This window comes from Lagopus leucura, unplaced genomic scaffold (assembly GCF_019238085.1).
Source record: "Lagopus leucura isolate 7727_CA_CO unplaced genomic scaffold, USGS_WTPT01 Super-Scaffold_100022, whole genome shotgun sequence".
In the NCBI taxonomy this organism is placed as follows: domain Eukaryota; kingdom Metazoa; phylum Chordata; class Aves; order Galliformes; family Phasianidae; genus Lagopus; species Lagopus leucura.
Genome location: NW_024962275.1, coordinates 1013656 through 1030792, shown reverse-complemented (window position 1 = coordinate 1030792; position 17137 = coordinate 1013656). Strand labels below are relative to the sequence as shown.

The window sequence follows — 17137 nt, the reverse complement described above, 5'->3', positions numbered from 1 at the left end:
CCAGAAAGGAGTGTCAGAAATACAATCAAAAAAGACAACGTCTGCCTTCTTAAATGAACTGCAAAATTTATTACAGTGGTTTACTCCTGACATGGAAGTTAATAACCTCCTGTCTGGGAAGGAGAGTGGGGAGCGAAGGGGAGAGGGATGGGAGAGAGGAAAGGATGTGTGAGAGAGAGAGAGACACTTAAGGACACTTTTCATTTTCTGAAAATAAAATCTTTTACCTCCCAAACAATTTTCTCCAGTTCTTTAAGTTCACAGAAAGAAGAAGGTGAAACTGAACCACAGGAGGAAAATGCACAAACGTTGAAAAGCAAAAACAAACATGCTCTTCTGTATCTAACAAGCTGGGGTTGGCAGTTGGCAGCGCGAGAGCTCCTCAAGCCCCAGCTCTGCGTGGAGCTGCAGTGTGTGTGTCCCCTGCAACTGGCACAGCGGAGAAAAAACCTGAACCAAATCCATTGGTGGAGCTGGCAGGGCCATGTGCTGGGCACCAGTGAGGAGCAGCGCAGGGCAGGAGGAGGCCGCGATGGAGCCTCTGTGCTGCCCTGCTGAGCCCCAGCCCAGTGCAGGAGGAGAAACGGCATTTGTGCCTGACTTTGTGCTCTGCTGTCACCTGGGGACAAGGCAGCGCTGGCCCTCCTGCTTCCTCCTTGCCCAAGTGTCAGGGGTGTTGCCAGGGCCCGCAGCTGCAGCCCTGGGCACGTGCTGGCACGTGCTGCTGCAACTGTCCCAGTGCCCACAGCATGAGGCCAGGCCCTGAGTGTCCCTCCTGCCCTGCTGCCACCAGCATCACCTGCAGACAGTCAGGGGGTGGTGCCCATCCCTGTCCCTGTCCTGCCCTTCGGCTGCTCCCCAGCAGCACACAGGCACAGCTGGTGGCTGGAGCGAGCTCCAGGAATCTGCCCAGGCTTTGGGTGCCTGGCCGTGCCTCTGTCCCTGCACCTTCTCTTGCCCTGCTGCAGGGCAGCTGAAGTGTCCCAGGGATGAGTTCCTGTCCTCAGCACTGTCTCTTGGAGCCTCTACACAACACCTTGCCATCCTGGACGTGAGCTGAGCCCAGACATGGGTGGGATTTGGGCACTGCAGGTGCCAAGGGCTGTAAAACCGCAGTTCCTGCCGTGGCACTGGCAAGTGCTAAGAAAATGGAGCCAGCTGAGGGTCAGCAGTGCCCTGCTTTGTGCTGGGCAGGCAGTGACTTCCCGTCAGACAGGAGCAGATCTCTTAGCCGCAGGGCTCAGCTGTGCTGCTGCAGAAATCCCCTGCCGCTGTACTGGTGCCAGAGCAAAGAGAAACCCCACATGCTGGGAGGATTTCAGCTCACTTCTTCCCATGTCCTCTACACCAGAGGGGGCATGCTGGGCAATGGAGGGCAGCGGCGGAGAGACAGAGTGCAGGGATGACAGGAGAGGAGCAGAAATGGGAGCAAAGCTGGGACAGGCTTTCCCCCTGCTCACGTTGCAGACCCAGGTCAGGCAGTGGGTTGGGCACTGACTGTGCAGGGTCTGCAGGGCTGCAGTGCCGGCAGGGCAGGCCGGCTGTTGAGCACGCGTCCCTGCGACCGCTAACCGTCCTTACCACGTTTTAAAATAAATCACCTGGGACCTTCCACTGGCACAGGTTAAATAGCATCACTGAGAGGCGAGGGGTGGAGAGGAGGTCCCAGGTGCATGCCCTGCCCCACTGCTGCATGGGGCCCTGCAGAGTCCATGTGGGAACTGCACTCAAGTCCGCTTGGCATGCAGCATCTCGATGAGGAGGTTGTTGCAGGGCACCTCTCCGCTCAGGTGCTTGTGGTACAGGTACTCCTCTGCCTGCATGCTCAGCGCCCGGACCTCGGTCAGCCGCAGCAGCAACTGCCGGAACTTGTCTGTGCAGTGCGGGTAGTGGCACACCGTGTACTCCAGCAGTGCTGCATTGGCCTTCTCCTGAGCGTCCTTAGCCAGCGTGTGGTTCTCCAGGTACTTCACATCTACAAGAGAGCGAGATGGGGGGAGTGAAGTGGAGCCAGGCACAGGCACTGCCTGCACAGTGCTGGGTGCACCAGGAGGGTCTGTCCCCACTGTCCTTTCCCCGGTGCCGCAGCTTGGGTGCTCAGTTTGCTGATCGCCGTGCTGCCAGCTCCCCGTGTGTCCACACTCAGGACTGAGTTTGCAGCTTGAGCGCTGCCTGGCTGTGTGGAGCCCTCAGATCCAGGCAGCAAAGCGGTGGGGTTCTGCAGTTTATCTGGGGCTTTGGAGCCCAACAGGCATGGCCACGCCAAGGGCCGAGCGGCTCCTGGGAGGGCAATGTGCGGTGCTGGTGGTGGAGGGGCCTGGGACCCGGGGGCTCAGCCTCCTTGGTCAGGGTTTGCTGGACACCACATGGTGTGGGCTGCAGGCCTGCGAGGTGTGCCGGGCACTTATCAGATCACCCTTCCCTTTTAACTCTTGTGGCACATTTGCTCCTATTGTGGCCGCCTCCCTTCTACCCGGGGTTGTTGTTATGAAATCTCTTTATCTGCATAAGGTTATTGTGCATGTCATTAAAAAAAAGAAGTTATATTGATAAATGTCAAATCTATCCCCTGAGTTGGCTCAACAATAGCTAGTTCTACTCGATGAACTCACCTGGTTCTCTGAAAGACCCTATTCACTGTTTAATTGAATATTTGAATAATCTTTTCATTCCTGCAAGGAATAAAGAATGTTGTCCAAATAACATTGACTCACTTCATTTAGCGACACTGCAGCAGTTGCAAAGACTGTCCTGTGACAAAGCCTCCCATCACACATACAGATATGCCTGGGATTATTTCTATGCCCTCAAGTGTTCTTCCTATTCACAGCTCCTTTTGTTTGGGAGAAGCTGCTGATAAATTGCAAACGCTTAAGGGAATGTGGGCTATAAAAGCCTCTCTTCCTCCCCTCCCCAAGAGTAGCTGCTTCATGAATGTAAGTCATGAAATCGAATGATAGGTCAATCCATTAAGGCTCTATTAAGCCCTTCTGTAGAACAAAGCTAACCTGTGCCGTCCTCATAAATATTGCTATTTTGAGAAGCCCTAATTTTAATTAAATCTCTTTACCTGCTCAGGAGAGAAATCTATTTAGAACTCAAATGGCAGCTCTTGTGAGTGGGGCTTGGCTTTGATTGTGCTGTGGCAGAGTGGTAAATGTGGAAATTCTCTTGTTAAAGGCAATTACATCCTGAACATAATACACAATCCCATCCTCTACAGCTGAGCCTGAGAAGGGCAAATTACTCCAAGTGAGCTCTGCAATATGGAGAGAAAAAGTTGAATTTGGGGCAAAATAATGTCTGGGAAAACACTGCTGTTTTATTCCACTCCCTCCCTGAAAGCTGCTGCTCTGGGGATGAGGAATCCCAGGCTGAGAGCAGTGCTGCAACCACTGGTGCCTGGAAGGATGATGCCCTGCTTGCTGCCATCTGCGGGAGGGATGGGTTCAGGGATGGGGATGGGGCAGCCTTGGAGGTCGCGCTACTGCAGAACCCATGGGGCAGCAGTGGGGCATGGCCCCCTCTCCAGCTCCCTCATTTCCCAGCACTGTTTGTGCCACACCTTATCACTGTTGAAATAGCGAGTCGCCATATCTGGTTGCTCTGGATTTCAAAACAGCTCCAGAGAAAAAAAGAATGCCTTGGGAGTAGGAGATGCTGCAGCTGCAGGAGGGGACAGCTGCGTGGCTCCCGGCTCCCTGGGACCTGCTGCTGCCAGGGATGTCCTCAGCAAACTCCACTCCGAGAGTGGGACGGGACAGAGACGCCCATCTCTCCCCAGCACCCAGGTGCTGCATACTCTCTCTGGGCACAATTAGCAACAGCGGTGGCAGAGGTGTGAGGTGGCAGCGGGGCAGACAGCTGAGCGCCTGGCAGCTCTGTGCCGGGAGGTCAGAGCTCCTGCTGGGACGGCACCAAACAGGCGGCGGTGGCAGTGGTCACGAAGGCCACGATGGGGCCATGCGTCGCATCCCTGCACAGCAGCAGTGGGCAGAGGGTGCAGCCCCGGGGCGGCAGGGCTGGGCCGGGTGGGCTCTCAGCTGCGGCTCCGCGTGTTTTGTCTGGGTGAGGAGCGGCCGTGTGAACGCGCCACCTCGGCCGACCGCAGGCTCCGGGCAGAGCCTAATCAGAAGCAGCGTGCTCCTGGTGCTGCTGCTGACGCACATCCCGGGAGATAGGGCTGTCCCTGCGGCTGCCCCTGCCAACACGGCGCTTTGCAGGGCACTATCAGCTGCTGCCTTCTCTGCAGAAGCAGAAGGGTGATCAAAACAGGCTCTGCTCATGGGACTGGGGATGCAGTGTCCTCCACAGCCACAATGGAGCAGGAACAGCCCTCAAAGCTCCAGATTCACAGGGCAGGGCAGCGGTGAGGCCTCAGCCCTTGTTCTCAGTGCCACACCAAAGCCTCTTTATCCCCTCTGCCCATCCACGAACACAGGCACTGCCCTCACTGCCCATTGCCCCATCCACTGTCCCCACTCACCGAGGCTGAAGAGGATCAGGAATTTGAGGCAGACGAACTCCTGACGGTCCACCTGAAGTGAATGCAGGTGCAGGACCAGTTCCTGTGCCCGCAGCACCAGGGAGTGCAGGATGGAGCCCGCCTGAGCTGCCACTGCCGACAGATCCACCTGCAGGAGGAACAGCATCAAGCACGGGGCCCCACTCCCACCCCACCATGTGCCCACCACAAACTGGAGGGAGGAGTGAGCTCAGAAGGGAGACAGCAGCAGTCCCCAGCTCCACAGTGCAGTGCAGCCCTGCGCTCACCTCCTGCCCAGTGACCAGCAGCACACTGTGCTCTTTGCCATGCTGCAGCTGCCGGTACACATGGTCGAACACCAGCAGCTCGCTCCAGCAGTTCTGCAGCAGCTTCATCTGGTCTCCCACCTGTAAGAGAGCAGAGTAACATTGCTGGCACGGGCACTCAGACATGGTGCTGGGCCCTGGCTGTACTGCAGTGCATCCCACGGGGCCGGGAGTGCTGCACTCAGTGTGGCACAGTGTGGGTGCAATAACAGAGAGGAAGCAGTGTCAGAAATCTGTGTCCACTGCCCAAGCACAGCAGTGAATCCGGTCATCAATGGGTGCAACAGGAGGCCACCTGCCAGCAGGGTGAGCAGTGGCACTGCTTTGGCACTGTACCAAAGCCCACGTGGGATACCTGAGGCCCAACAAACTTCTGCTCAAGGGGAGTCAGAGCCATGGGGCCACCCCTCGCAGGACCACAGGTTTGTACACAGGGCCACAGGTGGAGAGGACTCACAGCAGGAGCCCACGGTGCACTGCTGCCTTCCCAGGAGCCCCCTCCCTCCTCTGCCCAGCTAAAGAATTACTTTTCACAAATCTGTCCCCACCGATGGAAGCCCTGTGCACACTGCACCCACAAAATACTTCCCAGTCCCTCACCCGCACACATCTATGTCCCACTGACGCTGGCTGCCCCTTATCAGTGCTGCCTTGCCTCCACACAGCAGGAACCTCACAGAGCCACGCACAACATCTTTAACAAAACGGCCATTGGCCGCTTCCCTGCAGCCTGATGGGGCTGCACAAAGGCTCTGTGTCTGCAGGCTGCTCTGGGCTGCTTCCAGATTGAAGGAACAGAGCGTCCGTTCTCCCAGGGCAGGTCTGGGGGAGGCGTGGGCAGCACTCAAACCCCAGCACCCCCACAGCATGCCTGGCTGCCCACACCTTCACACACCCCCACACACAGCCATGTGCTGGTTGGGCATGCAGAGCTATACGTGTGCACAGCTGTGCGTGCAGCTGTAAGAAATGTGCACGGCTCTAAGTGTATGCAGTTACGTGTACGCAACCAGGTTGCAAAGAAATGCTAAGACATTTAACTCGAGAGGCAAAGTGTCCAAACTTCCCAGAGTCTACCTGGAGAGTGGGGCTGGAGGCCCCAGTGGTGGATGGCAGATGAGCCAGCCATAGGTTTGGGTGCATGTGGCACAAGGCAGAGCTGTACCCAACCCAGGCCTGATGGTGCTGCAGGACGTGAGTGGTGCCAAAGCCATCGTTCCCACAGATGAAGATGGGGTGACTGCAATCACCTCCCCTCAGCACCACCCGGAGAGCTCTGCAGTGCCATTTGCTCTTTGCTGTTGATGGAAGGAAGATAGATGCGGTATCATAGAGCTGGATAATGCCATCGTTTGGCTGAAGAGGCTGCAATAAACCAGTGCCGGGAGATTGCAAAAGGAATAGGAATGAGATGAGAAAGAGCTTTATGGATCCCATGCCAGCACCCCCAGGGGCCACTGAGATGTATTTTGGGGGCTTTGGGAGTGAACATGGCAGCAAGGTGCAGCAGGACGCAGTAGGGCCGCCTGGAAGCAGTGCTGAACAGAGCACAGCCGGATGGAGGGTTCTGCCCAGCTGCTGCACGAAGAACTGGGGAAAAGCTCATCCTGCATCAAAACAAGTGGGAGATCCACATCCTGGCTGACCCTTGTCCTGAGGCGGTGCAGCGGCGCAGGGATCTGAGCTCCCAGCACAGCCCCCCTCCCACCCCACCGCTCGCGGCTGCACTGAGCCCCATGCTCAGTCTCACAGTGTTGTTTTCTATCCTCCTTCCTGTGCCTCATTCCTCGTTGGGATGATCTCCAGAAGGGACAGACTGAGGGTTTTGTGCTAAAAATGGCTTGAAAAAAAAAAATCTTTTCCAAAAGGAAACATTTAAACAATCTTGAGATCTTCATTCTTTCCTTGAACAATTGCTAACTGCCTTCTCCCCACCTCTGCGGGCAGTTCCAGCACATCTCCATCACACCACCAGCTCCCCCCTCCATCTTGCACTGCCCAGCCTGAGCCAACACCCCACCCACAAGGGGCAGACAAGGCACCCCCCCGCCATGGCTCCATACCCTGCAGTGCTCATGGCTGAGCAGGGGCTCGTAATGTGTGGCCATCCAGAGGCGGTTGGTCCGCTGGTGCAGCGGCACACTCCCTGCTCGCCTGCAAAAGTTAAGCAAAGGATCGTCCTCTTTTAACGTCAAGGCTTTTCAGCAGAGTGCTGCATGGAGGACCTGATGCAAGCTGTCTTTAAGCGGTGACCTTTATTTTTTGAAGAAGGCATTCAACCCATGCACAAAACACGGCAGTGAAGGGCTCCTCGCATGGCGTGAGCGCTCACACAGCTCCACCACTGCAGAGAAGGCCTTTCTGAGATGGCAGTCTGTGATCAATGGAAAATTCCATTGCTCTGCAATAAGGGGCTGCCAGGGGCAGGCGGTGCCCCCAGGGCTCCGTGTGGCGCTGTTCCTGCAGGTGCTCCCCGACCCACAGCACAGGCAGCTCCTGGGTGTGAACACGAGCTGCCAGCACCACTGCTGGGAGTGTGAAAGTGGATTAACCATCCACCAAACACCGCAATTAAAACCCACACAAACACAAGATGTGACGGCCAGATGCAGGAATCACTCCCACTGCCCTGACACCACCACAATGAGCAGCGCAAAGCAGAATCCACTGAGCACAGTGCAGGGTCAGCTCCCTGCAGGCAGAGCTGTGCTCAGCCCCAGGCTGCTGCCCCTTCCCTGCATCACTGTGGGAGCACACGGCTGAGGGAAGCGGTCACATTTACCCCAGTGCATGGGATGCTGAACATTGCTGCTGCGTCCACCGCCAGAAGGAGATTTTAAATCTGCCAAAAACGCACTGGCTGTTGGCCAGGAGATGGGGTCAACATGACCCATGTGTGCTAGAGACAGAGGAGCAGCCGAATGCATATGGGACCAGCGGGAGCTCCCAGATCATTCCCAAGGAGCGAGGGAAACTCGTCCCAGGGACAGGGACCAGCCACTGTGCCCCTCACCACATGCCCATCGCCACGTGCCCTTCACCACGTGCCCATTGCTATGAGCCTATGTGACCACACTCTGGGCGTTGGGTGGCCTCTGACTGGAGCCACAGCAGTTTGTTGCACATTCCTGGCTGCTCATCCAAACCCAAAGGTCATCACACGATGTGTACATGACATTTATATGTGCATGGAGCACTATCACCTATGTAAACAGTACCACGCCAATATTGGTATATAAAATGAACCTCGGGCAAACACAACGTGTGTGTACGAGTGTGTGCGTGCACATCTCTCTCTCCTCATATATATATAAAAAAATTACATCTGAAAGGACAAAGTTGCCTGAGACTCACAACCCTACAAAATATATTTCACCCCCGGCCCATATTTTTCTTCCTGAAGAGCCGCTGCAAATCTTCCCTCAGCCCTGACACATCTCATCTAGACTCAGTTAAAGTTCGTATTTATGGGCGTCAGCGCTGACCTCTTCCACCTCCGCCCGCGTGGCCTCGCGCCGCGGCTCTGTGGCCGGCCCTCGATAAACAGAGGGCCCCCAAATCCCCCTCTGCCGCGCGGCATTATTAGTCTTGCCTCCGAAGGCCAGCGCAGTCCGTAATTCTCCGCCTGGTGACACAAGATGAACGCGGCGACATCAGTCTCGCGGCGGATTGGCATGGGGACCCTCGTTTGTCAGTGGCAGACTGACAGAATTACTGGCCCTTAAATGAAACGATATATCTGGGAAGTTAAATCTGTTTTCAATCTGGCTGCCCTGTGCCGGCAGGCGGACGTGGCGCGTGAACTGATGTCAAGAGGCCGCTTGCCCCTCTCCCCCCGCGTCCTTCCCAGGGCGCAGGCGGGGGGGTCTCCCCAACACCCCCGGCCACAGTCATCCCCTGGAGGTGATGGCAGAGGATCTGCAGCAGCACGATATTGGCAGGAACGGACATGGGAACAGGAACGGGACCCGCTGACTGGGGGGTACCCGCAGCAGGCTGGGGCAGTGCTGGTGCAATAGCGGTGCAAAGCCAGTGTGATGCTCAGTGCAAAGCCTGGTGCAACGCTTAGCGTGATGTCTGGTGCAATGCCAATGCTTTGCCTGACTCCTCAAAGCATCTAGCTGCCCTTCCCTGGCTGGTGCAGCAGCAACCACCTGCATATGGCCATTTCCAGGAGTGGGGGGGTCCACGGAGTCCCTGCCCTGAGAAGCGCTGACTTTGCAGCAGGGACTGCCTGTGTTACAGCCATCAATCCCTGAGGCCACGATTTTACACTGTGCTCACAGACAAAGCCATAAAGTCAGCAAAGCCATAAAGTCGGCACTAGAAGAGTTCATTTCCCACCCTGCCGCGCTTTGATGCGCTGTGCAGGGCAGGGAGCAGCCATGGGTCTGTCGAGCTGCCTGTGCTCAGGTGAGAGCTCTGGCCCTCCTGCCTGGAGCCCTCAGATGTGGATTCACACAGAAACAGCCCATTCTCCTGACGCGATCAGAAAGACAATAGCATTGCAAGGCTACGTGGCCATGCAGCTGAGATCTGCATTTACACTGTTTATAATATCTCCTGCAAAACAACAGCCTCTCTGTTCCCAAAATCCAGGCTGGACACTGATATGATTGAAAGAAGCCTGACCCAGCCCCACTGTGTGCCTTCCGGACACTGTTCTGTGCAGCCGGGGGCTATTTTGGGCGTGAGGACTGCTCTGCAGCCCCTGCATGACACCAGGTCCCACAGCAGCAGGATGGGTCAGTATGGGGCAGTGCAAGAGGGCACCACATCTCCCCACCTGTGGCTCAGCTCTCTTTGGCTGCGTTGCAAAATGCATCTCCTGGTTTTGCCCCAGCTTGAGATCTTTGATCAGCCGGGGCTAAGAATGCAAAAAGGCTGAGCGTGGCTGGGCTGCCCCAGCCCTGCTCCCCCCCACTGCTGGCCCCAGTTCTTGTGGGGCTGGGAGGTAGAAGGGCCCTCGCCCCATCCCTGCTGGCTGCTGTCAGACCCTGCCTGACAGCATCGATTTTCCTCCTGAAGACGAAGGAGAGAATTGTTTCACCCGTAATTCCTCAACGTTACGTTTTTCAATTATATCTTCAGCTTGACACCGCGCTCACTCTGCCTTGCGATTGCCTCCATACCCCCCGCTGCCGTGATGGATCAGATACGTGAGCCCCTTGTTGCCAGCTGGGACCATTCTGGTGCTCAGCTGGGACGCCCAACCCCGCCACATGTTGGCACGCTGCAGCCCCCACCCCACTCGTGCCGGCCCCCCAGCCCCCACCGCCCAGCCCTACCTCCAGCTCCTTGAAGAAGATGCAGCTCCGCGCCCACTCCACGATGGAGAATAGTGTCTGGTCAGCCATCTTGCACATGAGGCCAAAGGTACTGAGCTTCTCATGCCGGCCCTTGCCCTGCTCTTGCTGCAGGCAGGCCAGGATGCGTGCTTTCACCTGTGCCTCATCAGGCTCCAGCTGCAGCAGCTTCAGGATGACCTCGGGGATGTCGGGTGGGGAGCTGCTGGGGTAGGTCTCTGGGTACGCATAAGCAGGCACGGCCTCATGCACAGCGCTGTAGTGGTCGGGGTACTCAGACTTGATGGTGCGGTTGGGGAAGGAGGGATAGTGGTAGCCAGCGAGCGGCGCGTGGCTGGGCACAGTCATGGCCAGGGAGGGGGTCCCGTAGGGGCCGCGCTCATAGTCAGCAGGCGTCAGGGCGGCGGGGTTGGGCGGCATGGTCTTGGCCATGGCGTGGATGCTGTGGATGGTGGAGGACAGCCCGTAGTCGTTCTGCACGGGTGACACGATCTGTGGCACTGTCTCCAGCTTGAAGCCGTTGGCACGGATCAGCGCTTTCTTCTGCTGCTTTAAGGCACGGTCCCGTTTGTACATGGGCCCAAACTTGTTCCTCCCACCACGCATCCGATCCGCGCGCACAGCTGTGGGCAGAGGAACAGAGCTGCAGTGAGCAGAACAGGAGCACGGTGTGGGGGGGATGGGGACCGATGGGGCCGGGGGCGGTGGGACCCCTTCCCAGAGAGCTGTGCTGCAGGTTGGGGTGTGCTGCATGGTGAGGGAGGAAGGCATACTTGGGTGCATGAAATACACGGAGGTAAAGAGCACAGAGCAGAGACCCGGGAACGTGAGCGAGTTGGGTGCCTGACGCTGCTTTCATTTTCACGGCCCCCGGGCCTGGACCACCCCTGGAATTTCATTCGGGGCAGCACAGACCGCGCTGCCTTCTGCAATTCTCTCCCATCCTTCGGAGTGCTCTCCCTGCTGCCCCGCTCCTCGCCGCCCTGCTTGCTGCGGCGGCACAGCAGAGGCTGCTCCGAGCCTCGAGTTAAACCCAAGAATGTGTCACCCAAGCAGGTGCTTCTCTGCAGCACAATCTTGGCCCCGGCATGGCGGCCGCCGGCCCACCCGCACAGCCCCGGCAGCCGAGAGGGGAGCGAGCCAGCACGCACCGCGCGGCCCCGCGTGCAAGGGAACAGCCCTTGGCGGATTCGCAGCCCTCGAGAGCAGGCTGCTGGCTGCTCTGTTCCGTGCTCCCCTCCTTCCTTTGCCTCACTTTCCCCGCGTGCCCCGCGGGGCTGCAAGCCCCCAGACTTTCCCCAAGCAGGCTGGAGGGGAGGCAGCACGGCCGGGAGCAGCATTTGCAGGAAAGCAGGAATGTGCTCCCCGGGGAGCTGCTCTGCGATTCCTCCTCGTTCTTTATTCATGGAAACAGCTTATCCAGCCGCGCAACGCAAGGATGCCTCGATACTGGGGTACCTGGACGCTGGGATGCCTCCGCTCGGGCTATGAGAGCCCCGCTGCCTTCGGGGTGCGCCACTGACAGTGCCGGCTGTGCCGGCCCTCGGCCCGCAGCCCTGGGTCGCAGCCTGCACCCCCGTCTGCACTGCAGTGCGCGGAGAACACAGATCTCCCCCGCCCTCCAATTAACGTACTGTTTCCCCCCCACGGCCCGAGGCCGGGCAGGGCGATGACCAGGGAGCGGAGCCCAGCCCTGCACGTGCGGGAGGTGCTCACAGAAGCCTCCTGTGGTAAACGCCGATCCCCTCCTTTGCTCCCGAAGCGCGAGCACAAAGAGGGAAGGGGCTTTCCTGCTCCCTCGCGCTCCACTTTCTCATTTCAGAACAGGATCCGTTCTGAAATCTCGCTGGATTTTGTCCTGTCTTGCTGGAGGATTCTCCGTGTAGCTCAGATTCCCTGACCGAAAAACACCGATCACAAAGGCAAGGCGGGCTCGTGTTTTTAACACAAAAGAGTCCCACGGGAGCGCCGTTCGCCTGCGGGTGCCTCCTCCTTGGTGAGCTGCTGCGGCGAGCAGCGAGGAGATTAAAAAAGGGGTGAGAGGGTGCCGCAGCCTGGGCAAAACACGGGGCCGAACGAGCTCCACCGCACGAAAACCGCCCAAAATAGGAAAGCGGAGCGTGTCCATCCCAACCCCGAAGGCGCAAACGCCGCTGCCTCCCCTCGCTCCCAGCACCCGTCCCGAGCCCAGAGCTGCCGCAGGGCGCGGAGCGGCCCCGCTCTTCGCTCTTCGATCGGCCACCACTGCACGGACCGCACGAGGAGCGCTGCCGGCCCGCCACGCGCCCGCTGCCACCGCGGCCGGGGAAGGGGAGCGGGCACAGCTGTGGGATTTCCTTCCCCGTTTGCCTGCGGTCCTCAGCGCGCTTTGCGTGTGCCGAGCGCGGCAGAAATCCCGGCGTAGGGCTCGGGGATATCAAAGCCCGACCGTCGCGACGCGGTGGGGCTGAGCGCTGCGACGCGCGGCTCTCGGCGGATCGCCGCGTGTTACCGCGCTGCCCGGAGCCGCGCAGAGAGAAAAACTGATTTGCAGCGGATCTCCCGCAGTTTTCGTGTCAGCCTCATAATATTTAACGTTTTCCTTAAGTCTCGGCTTCTGGAATTGTGCGATTAAGGAAAAAAAATTCTAAGTTATTTCCCAACGTTTTGCCAAGCAAGGACAGTCCCGGAAAGTTGAAGTCTCGACAGCCAAAACCCGGGAGAAACAAAACAAAAACAAAGAAAAGAAAAGCAGAATACAGGGCGACAAAACGAATTTTTCGTTGACTTGGGGAGGAAAAACGGAATCGGAGCCGCTGCGGCAATTCCCGGCCCGGGAGGCGCGGGGCACAGAGCGACCGCAGCGGGGGGACAGCACCCAACCCCCCCGGGCCGCCCCGCGGTACCTTCCAGGCGCATCCCCACGGTCAGGCACTTCTGGAAGCGGCAGTACGGGCAGCGCTTCCTCTGGGTCTTGTCGATCTTGCAGTTCTGGCTCTCGGTGCAGGTGTAGTGTTTGTTGTTCTGCACCGTCCTCTTGAAGAAGCCCTGCGGCGGCCAACAGCGGCGATGCGTCGGCACCGGCACCACGCATCAACCCGCATCAGCCCGCACCCAGTCCCCTCTCCCGGCCCCGGCCCCGCCGCCCCCCGCCCGGCTCCCGCCCGGCTCTCGCCGCTCTCCCGTCCCGCCGCCGAGCGGTGAATCGCCGCCAACGAAAGCGGGCGGGGGGCGGCTCGCGAGAGGCTCCCCTGCCCCTGCCCCGGCCGTGTCCCCCCCCGCTCCCCGCCCGGCCCCTCTGCCCGCCGCCCGGCGGCTCCTACCTTGCAGCTCTCGCAGGTGAGCAGCCCGTAGTGGTACCCGGAGACCTTGTCCCCGCAGACCGGACACAGCTCGTCCAGGTCCTCATCATAGGAATAATCCATCCCCGCCGGCGGCCCTGCTGCGGGACGGGCGGGTCAGCGGGGCGGCACCGGGCGGCCCCGAGCCCTGCGCCGGGTGCGGAGCGGGAGAGCGGCGCGGCGAAGCCCGAGCGCAGGTGCCGGAGCCAGAGCCCTTTATAGCGCCTGGAAGAGCATCTCCATGCGGGTGCGGGCGGGCGGACAGCCCCCCGGGGGATGGGGAACCTCCTCTGGGAGAGCGGGCGGCGGGCGACTGGGGCCGGGCTGGGGAGGAGGGACCTGCAGGGACCCGGCAGCCCGAGGGCAGGGCGGGAGGGGAGCTGGACGCCGCCGGGGGCTGCGGCCGGGGGCGGCCGGGACTGAGGGAGCCCCGGGCTGAGGGCACCTCAGGAATCATCGTAAGAAGGGACTGCGGGCTGCTGTGTCACCCAAGCACAGGACGCTGCCTGCAGCACTCACCAAGTCCTGAATCCCTTAATTCTAATGCTACCAACCCCAACTCTAACCCCCAACCCTAACCAGAGCCCCGCACTCCCAGCGCTGCCCGGACCAAACCCTTTGCCCCCACAGCAGGCAGTCGCAGGGAGCTGATGAGAGCCCGGACTGAGGAGCGCGGAGCGCACGGCCTTCTGCACCTCCCCTGCAGCCATCGGGAACGGCACCGGCACTGCCGCTGGCCGGCTGCCCTCGCACGGCAATGCTGCCCTGTGGCACGCTCGGTGCTGCTGTTTAATTAATTGCTTCATTTTAAGGAACTCTAATGAAACATTCCCTGTCAAATCGGTGCAGAAGCACATTCTATTCATCATCTGCATTTGTCCTGCATGGAAGTTTCCTGCTCACAGGTGAACACAGCCAGCTTGGCTCCCTGCCCTATCAGCTGAAGAGCCAGGGCCAAATCCAGCCCAAATTACAGCCGGGACTGAAGCAGCGAGGAGGGCCACATCTGGTGCCCAGGGGCACAGCAGTACTCAGGCAGGAGGAGCTGCCTGCTCCAAGCTGTATGGACTGAGGCTGCCATGAGGTCGTTTGGCCACGAGGAGAACAAGGGTCCACTGCTGAGCCCCGCAGGGCCAAACCACACTCCTTGAGACACCCTTCTGTCCTGCTGCCTGCATGTCACTGCGATTCGAGGTGCTTGGTGCCTGATGGAGCTGCAGGGAAGGCACTGGCCACAGGGCTTGGATCATCCCACACATTTCATCCCACATGTCCCATCCTGCACATCCCATCCCACACAGGTTGTCCCACTCTTCTCACCCCTTACGGTTCATCCTGCACACCCAAGGAGGCCCGCGGTGCACCGCGGAGGAAGCAGTGCTGGCAGGGATGTGCGGCAAACAGGAAGTGGGCTCAGCAGAGAATCACTCCAGAGCCACCCGGCGTGGAGCCCACACTAAGAATAGAATAGTAGTGGAGCAGCCCTGTGCAGGGTGGTGTGCAGGTCCTGTTGCCTGTGGAGCCTCTCGGCAGCAGCCCCACACCACAGGGAGCCTCTGTGAGCTACAGAGCCACCAAGAGAGGAGCCCAGGAAGAGCTGTGGAGTTCATGTGGGTCCCAGCAACCCCCACGCTTGCTCCAAGATGCAGGGGCTGTGCTGGAGCTGGGGCCAGGCACACGCAGCTCAGCACTGCCTGCACTCCCAGAGCCCTCAGAGGCCTCTGCTCACCGCCCCCTCGTCCCGTCAGCTGGATCTGGCGCTTCTGCGCAGCATGGCCGAGGCTATGGCAGGGCCTCCTGCTGCTGCCAGAGGGCCTGGAGAAAGGGTGGGCATCCCTGGGCATCCCCAGGTGTCACATGACATCCCTGGATGTCCCTGCACGTCCCCAAGCACAGCTAGCACTGGTGCCTCCATCCCTTCCTCACGGAGATGGGAAGCGGAGGCCCACGCATGGCTCCCACTTCCTCGCTGGGCGTCTCCACCCTCCGCCATGTCACTGAGACCCTACGAACTAAGAGCATGGGAAGGGGCCCAGGCAGCCACGGGGCTCCCCACCGCCAAGTACTCACCGCGATGCGACTCAGCGCTGCTGTGCAGGGGGCCGAGGTCACAGGAGAGCTTCTTCTGCGTCGATGGTGAGCAGCTCCAGCTTGAGGAGTCTCTGTGGGTGCTGGGCAGCGCTGCCCGCTGCGGGCGGGCTGGGGGATTTATAGGGCTGCGGCCGCCGGGGAGGTGTGGGTCCGGCTGCGCACACCGCCCGGTGCAGGACAGCGGCCAATCTCCTCCCCACGGGGGCCAGGCTCAGCCGAGATGGACCAACTTAGTTGCCTTATTGGTTTCTGCGGCCACGTGACCATGCTGAAAAACATCATAATTAAGCTACAAAATGCTGCTCATAAACTAGCATTAGAAAGTGACAGGGGAGATAAGTGGGACCTCTGTGGCAGATAAAGCGCCAGGAGAGAGGAACTGCGGGGAGGTGGGGGCACGGCGGGCAGGGCAGCGCACCAGCGCCCACGTTGGGGCTGCGCTGATTTACGGTGCGAGGGAGGGGGCTGTGAGATGGACGAGGCGGGGCAGGCCATGGGGCAGCGAGCCCAGCAGCAGGCAGCCGAGGTGCATAGCCCTAGTGGACTGGGGCTGCAGAGCTGCACGGGAAGCACTGGGGACGAGGTGTAGGGGCAGAACTGCTGCTCCATGGGTTTCCCACCTCCCGCACTGCCCCGGTGCCACCCCAGCCTACAGGCACAGTGGGGCTGACGGCTCTGTCCCCTGTATGGGCAGCGAGCTGCGGCCCCTGAGGTGCGACCACTTTGACATCTCTCCTCCCAGAGTGGAGATTTACTCTCCCAACAGCACCGCGTTCCACTGTGGCACAGCATTGCCCTGTGGGTCCATGCTTGGCCCCAACCACAGACCCTGGCTCGGTGGGTTGGCACAGGGCAGTGGGGAGAGCAGGGACAGGGCCCAGGCATGTCCTCACAGGCAGAAGGGAGCACAAAGCCCCAGGGAAGGAGTGGGAGCTGCAATCTGCACTGCCCAGGTTGTTTTTTCCGTGCTCTGCAGCTGAAGAGAAGTGAAAAGTAACGAAAACACAGCTCTGTAGAAGAGCCAGGCCTGGAGAGGCAGCTTCCGCCCCAATCCCCAGCAATTATCAGCTGAATGCCAGATGTTCCGATGCAATGCCAATGTCAGGGAAAATAAATCTCTGGCAGGTTCAAGGTCCCGCCAGGCCGGCACGCAGCGGCTCGTGGCTCAGCCCCGAGTGAGGCGGGGACGGAGCAGTGCGGGGCGGCCGCAGCGCTTCCTCCCGCTCCCGCCGGGCATTGTTCCCCCGGGAAGGCCCGGCCTCACGCCGCCCGTCTGCTATTTTGGAAGCGAGGTGTTTGTGGGGGTAAATGCATTCCTGCGGCCTTGGGCACCTTCCCTGCTCAGGCCCTCGCCAAGGCTGCAGCCCAGCTCCAGCGGTTCCCGGCCACATGGGCTCCTGCATGTAGCCGAGTCGTGGCCGATGGGCACCGGCACTGCCTCCACTCTGCATTCTGCTGGGCCGGAGCCCCACCACGGCCCTCATCACCGCCCCAGCTGCTGTGGCGAGCACCAAAGGGCCGTGCGGCCGCAGCCTGAGCCCACCGCACCGCGCCACCGCTGCGGACTGCAGCCACGCTTTGGCGCCTCACTGGTGCGCAGCCTTGATG

The 17137-nt window shown here is 59.8% G+C and overlaps 1 protein-coding gene across 1 annotated transcript; it reads right to left on the bottom strand.

Moving 5' to 3' along the window:
• Nucleotides 1–79: 79 nt before the first annotated feature.
• On the bottom strand, nucleotides 80–15606 carry NR5A1 (nuclear receptor subfamily 5 group A member 1). Its single transcript, XM_042879242.1, has 7 exons — nucleotides 15509–15606; nucleotides 13421–13536; nucleotides 13004–13145; nucleotides 10101–10741; nucleotides 4774–4893; nucleotides 4487–4634; nucleotides 80–1975 (listed from the first exon to the last, which is right to left on the bottom strand). Exons 2-7 carry the CDS (start codon nucleotides 13520–13522, stop codon nucleotides 1728–1730), a joined length of 1401 nt encoding a protein of 466 aa, XP_042735176.1. The 5' UTR covers nucleotides 13523–13536; nucleotides 15509–15606; the 3' UTR covers nucleotides 80–1727.
• Nucleotides 15607–17137: the final 1531 nt, after the last annotated feature.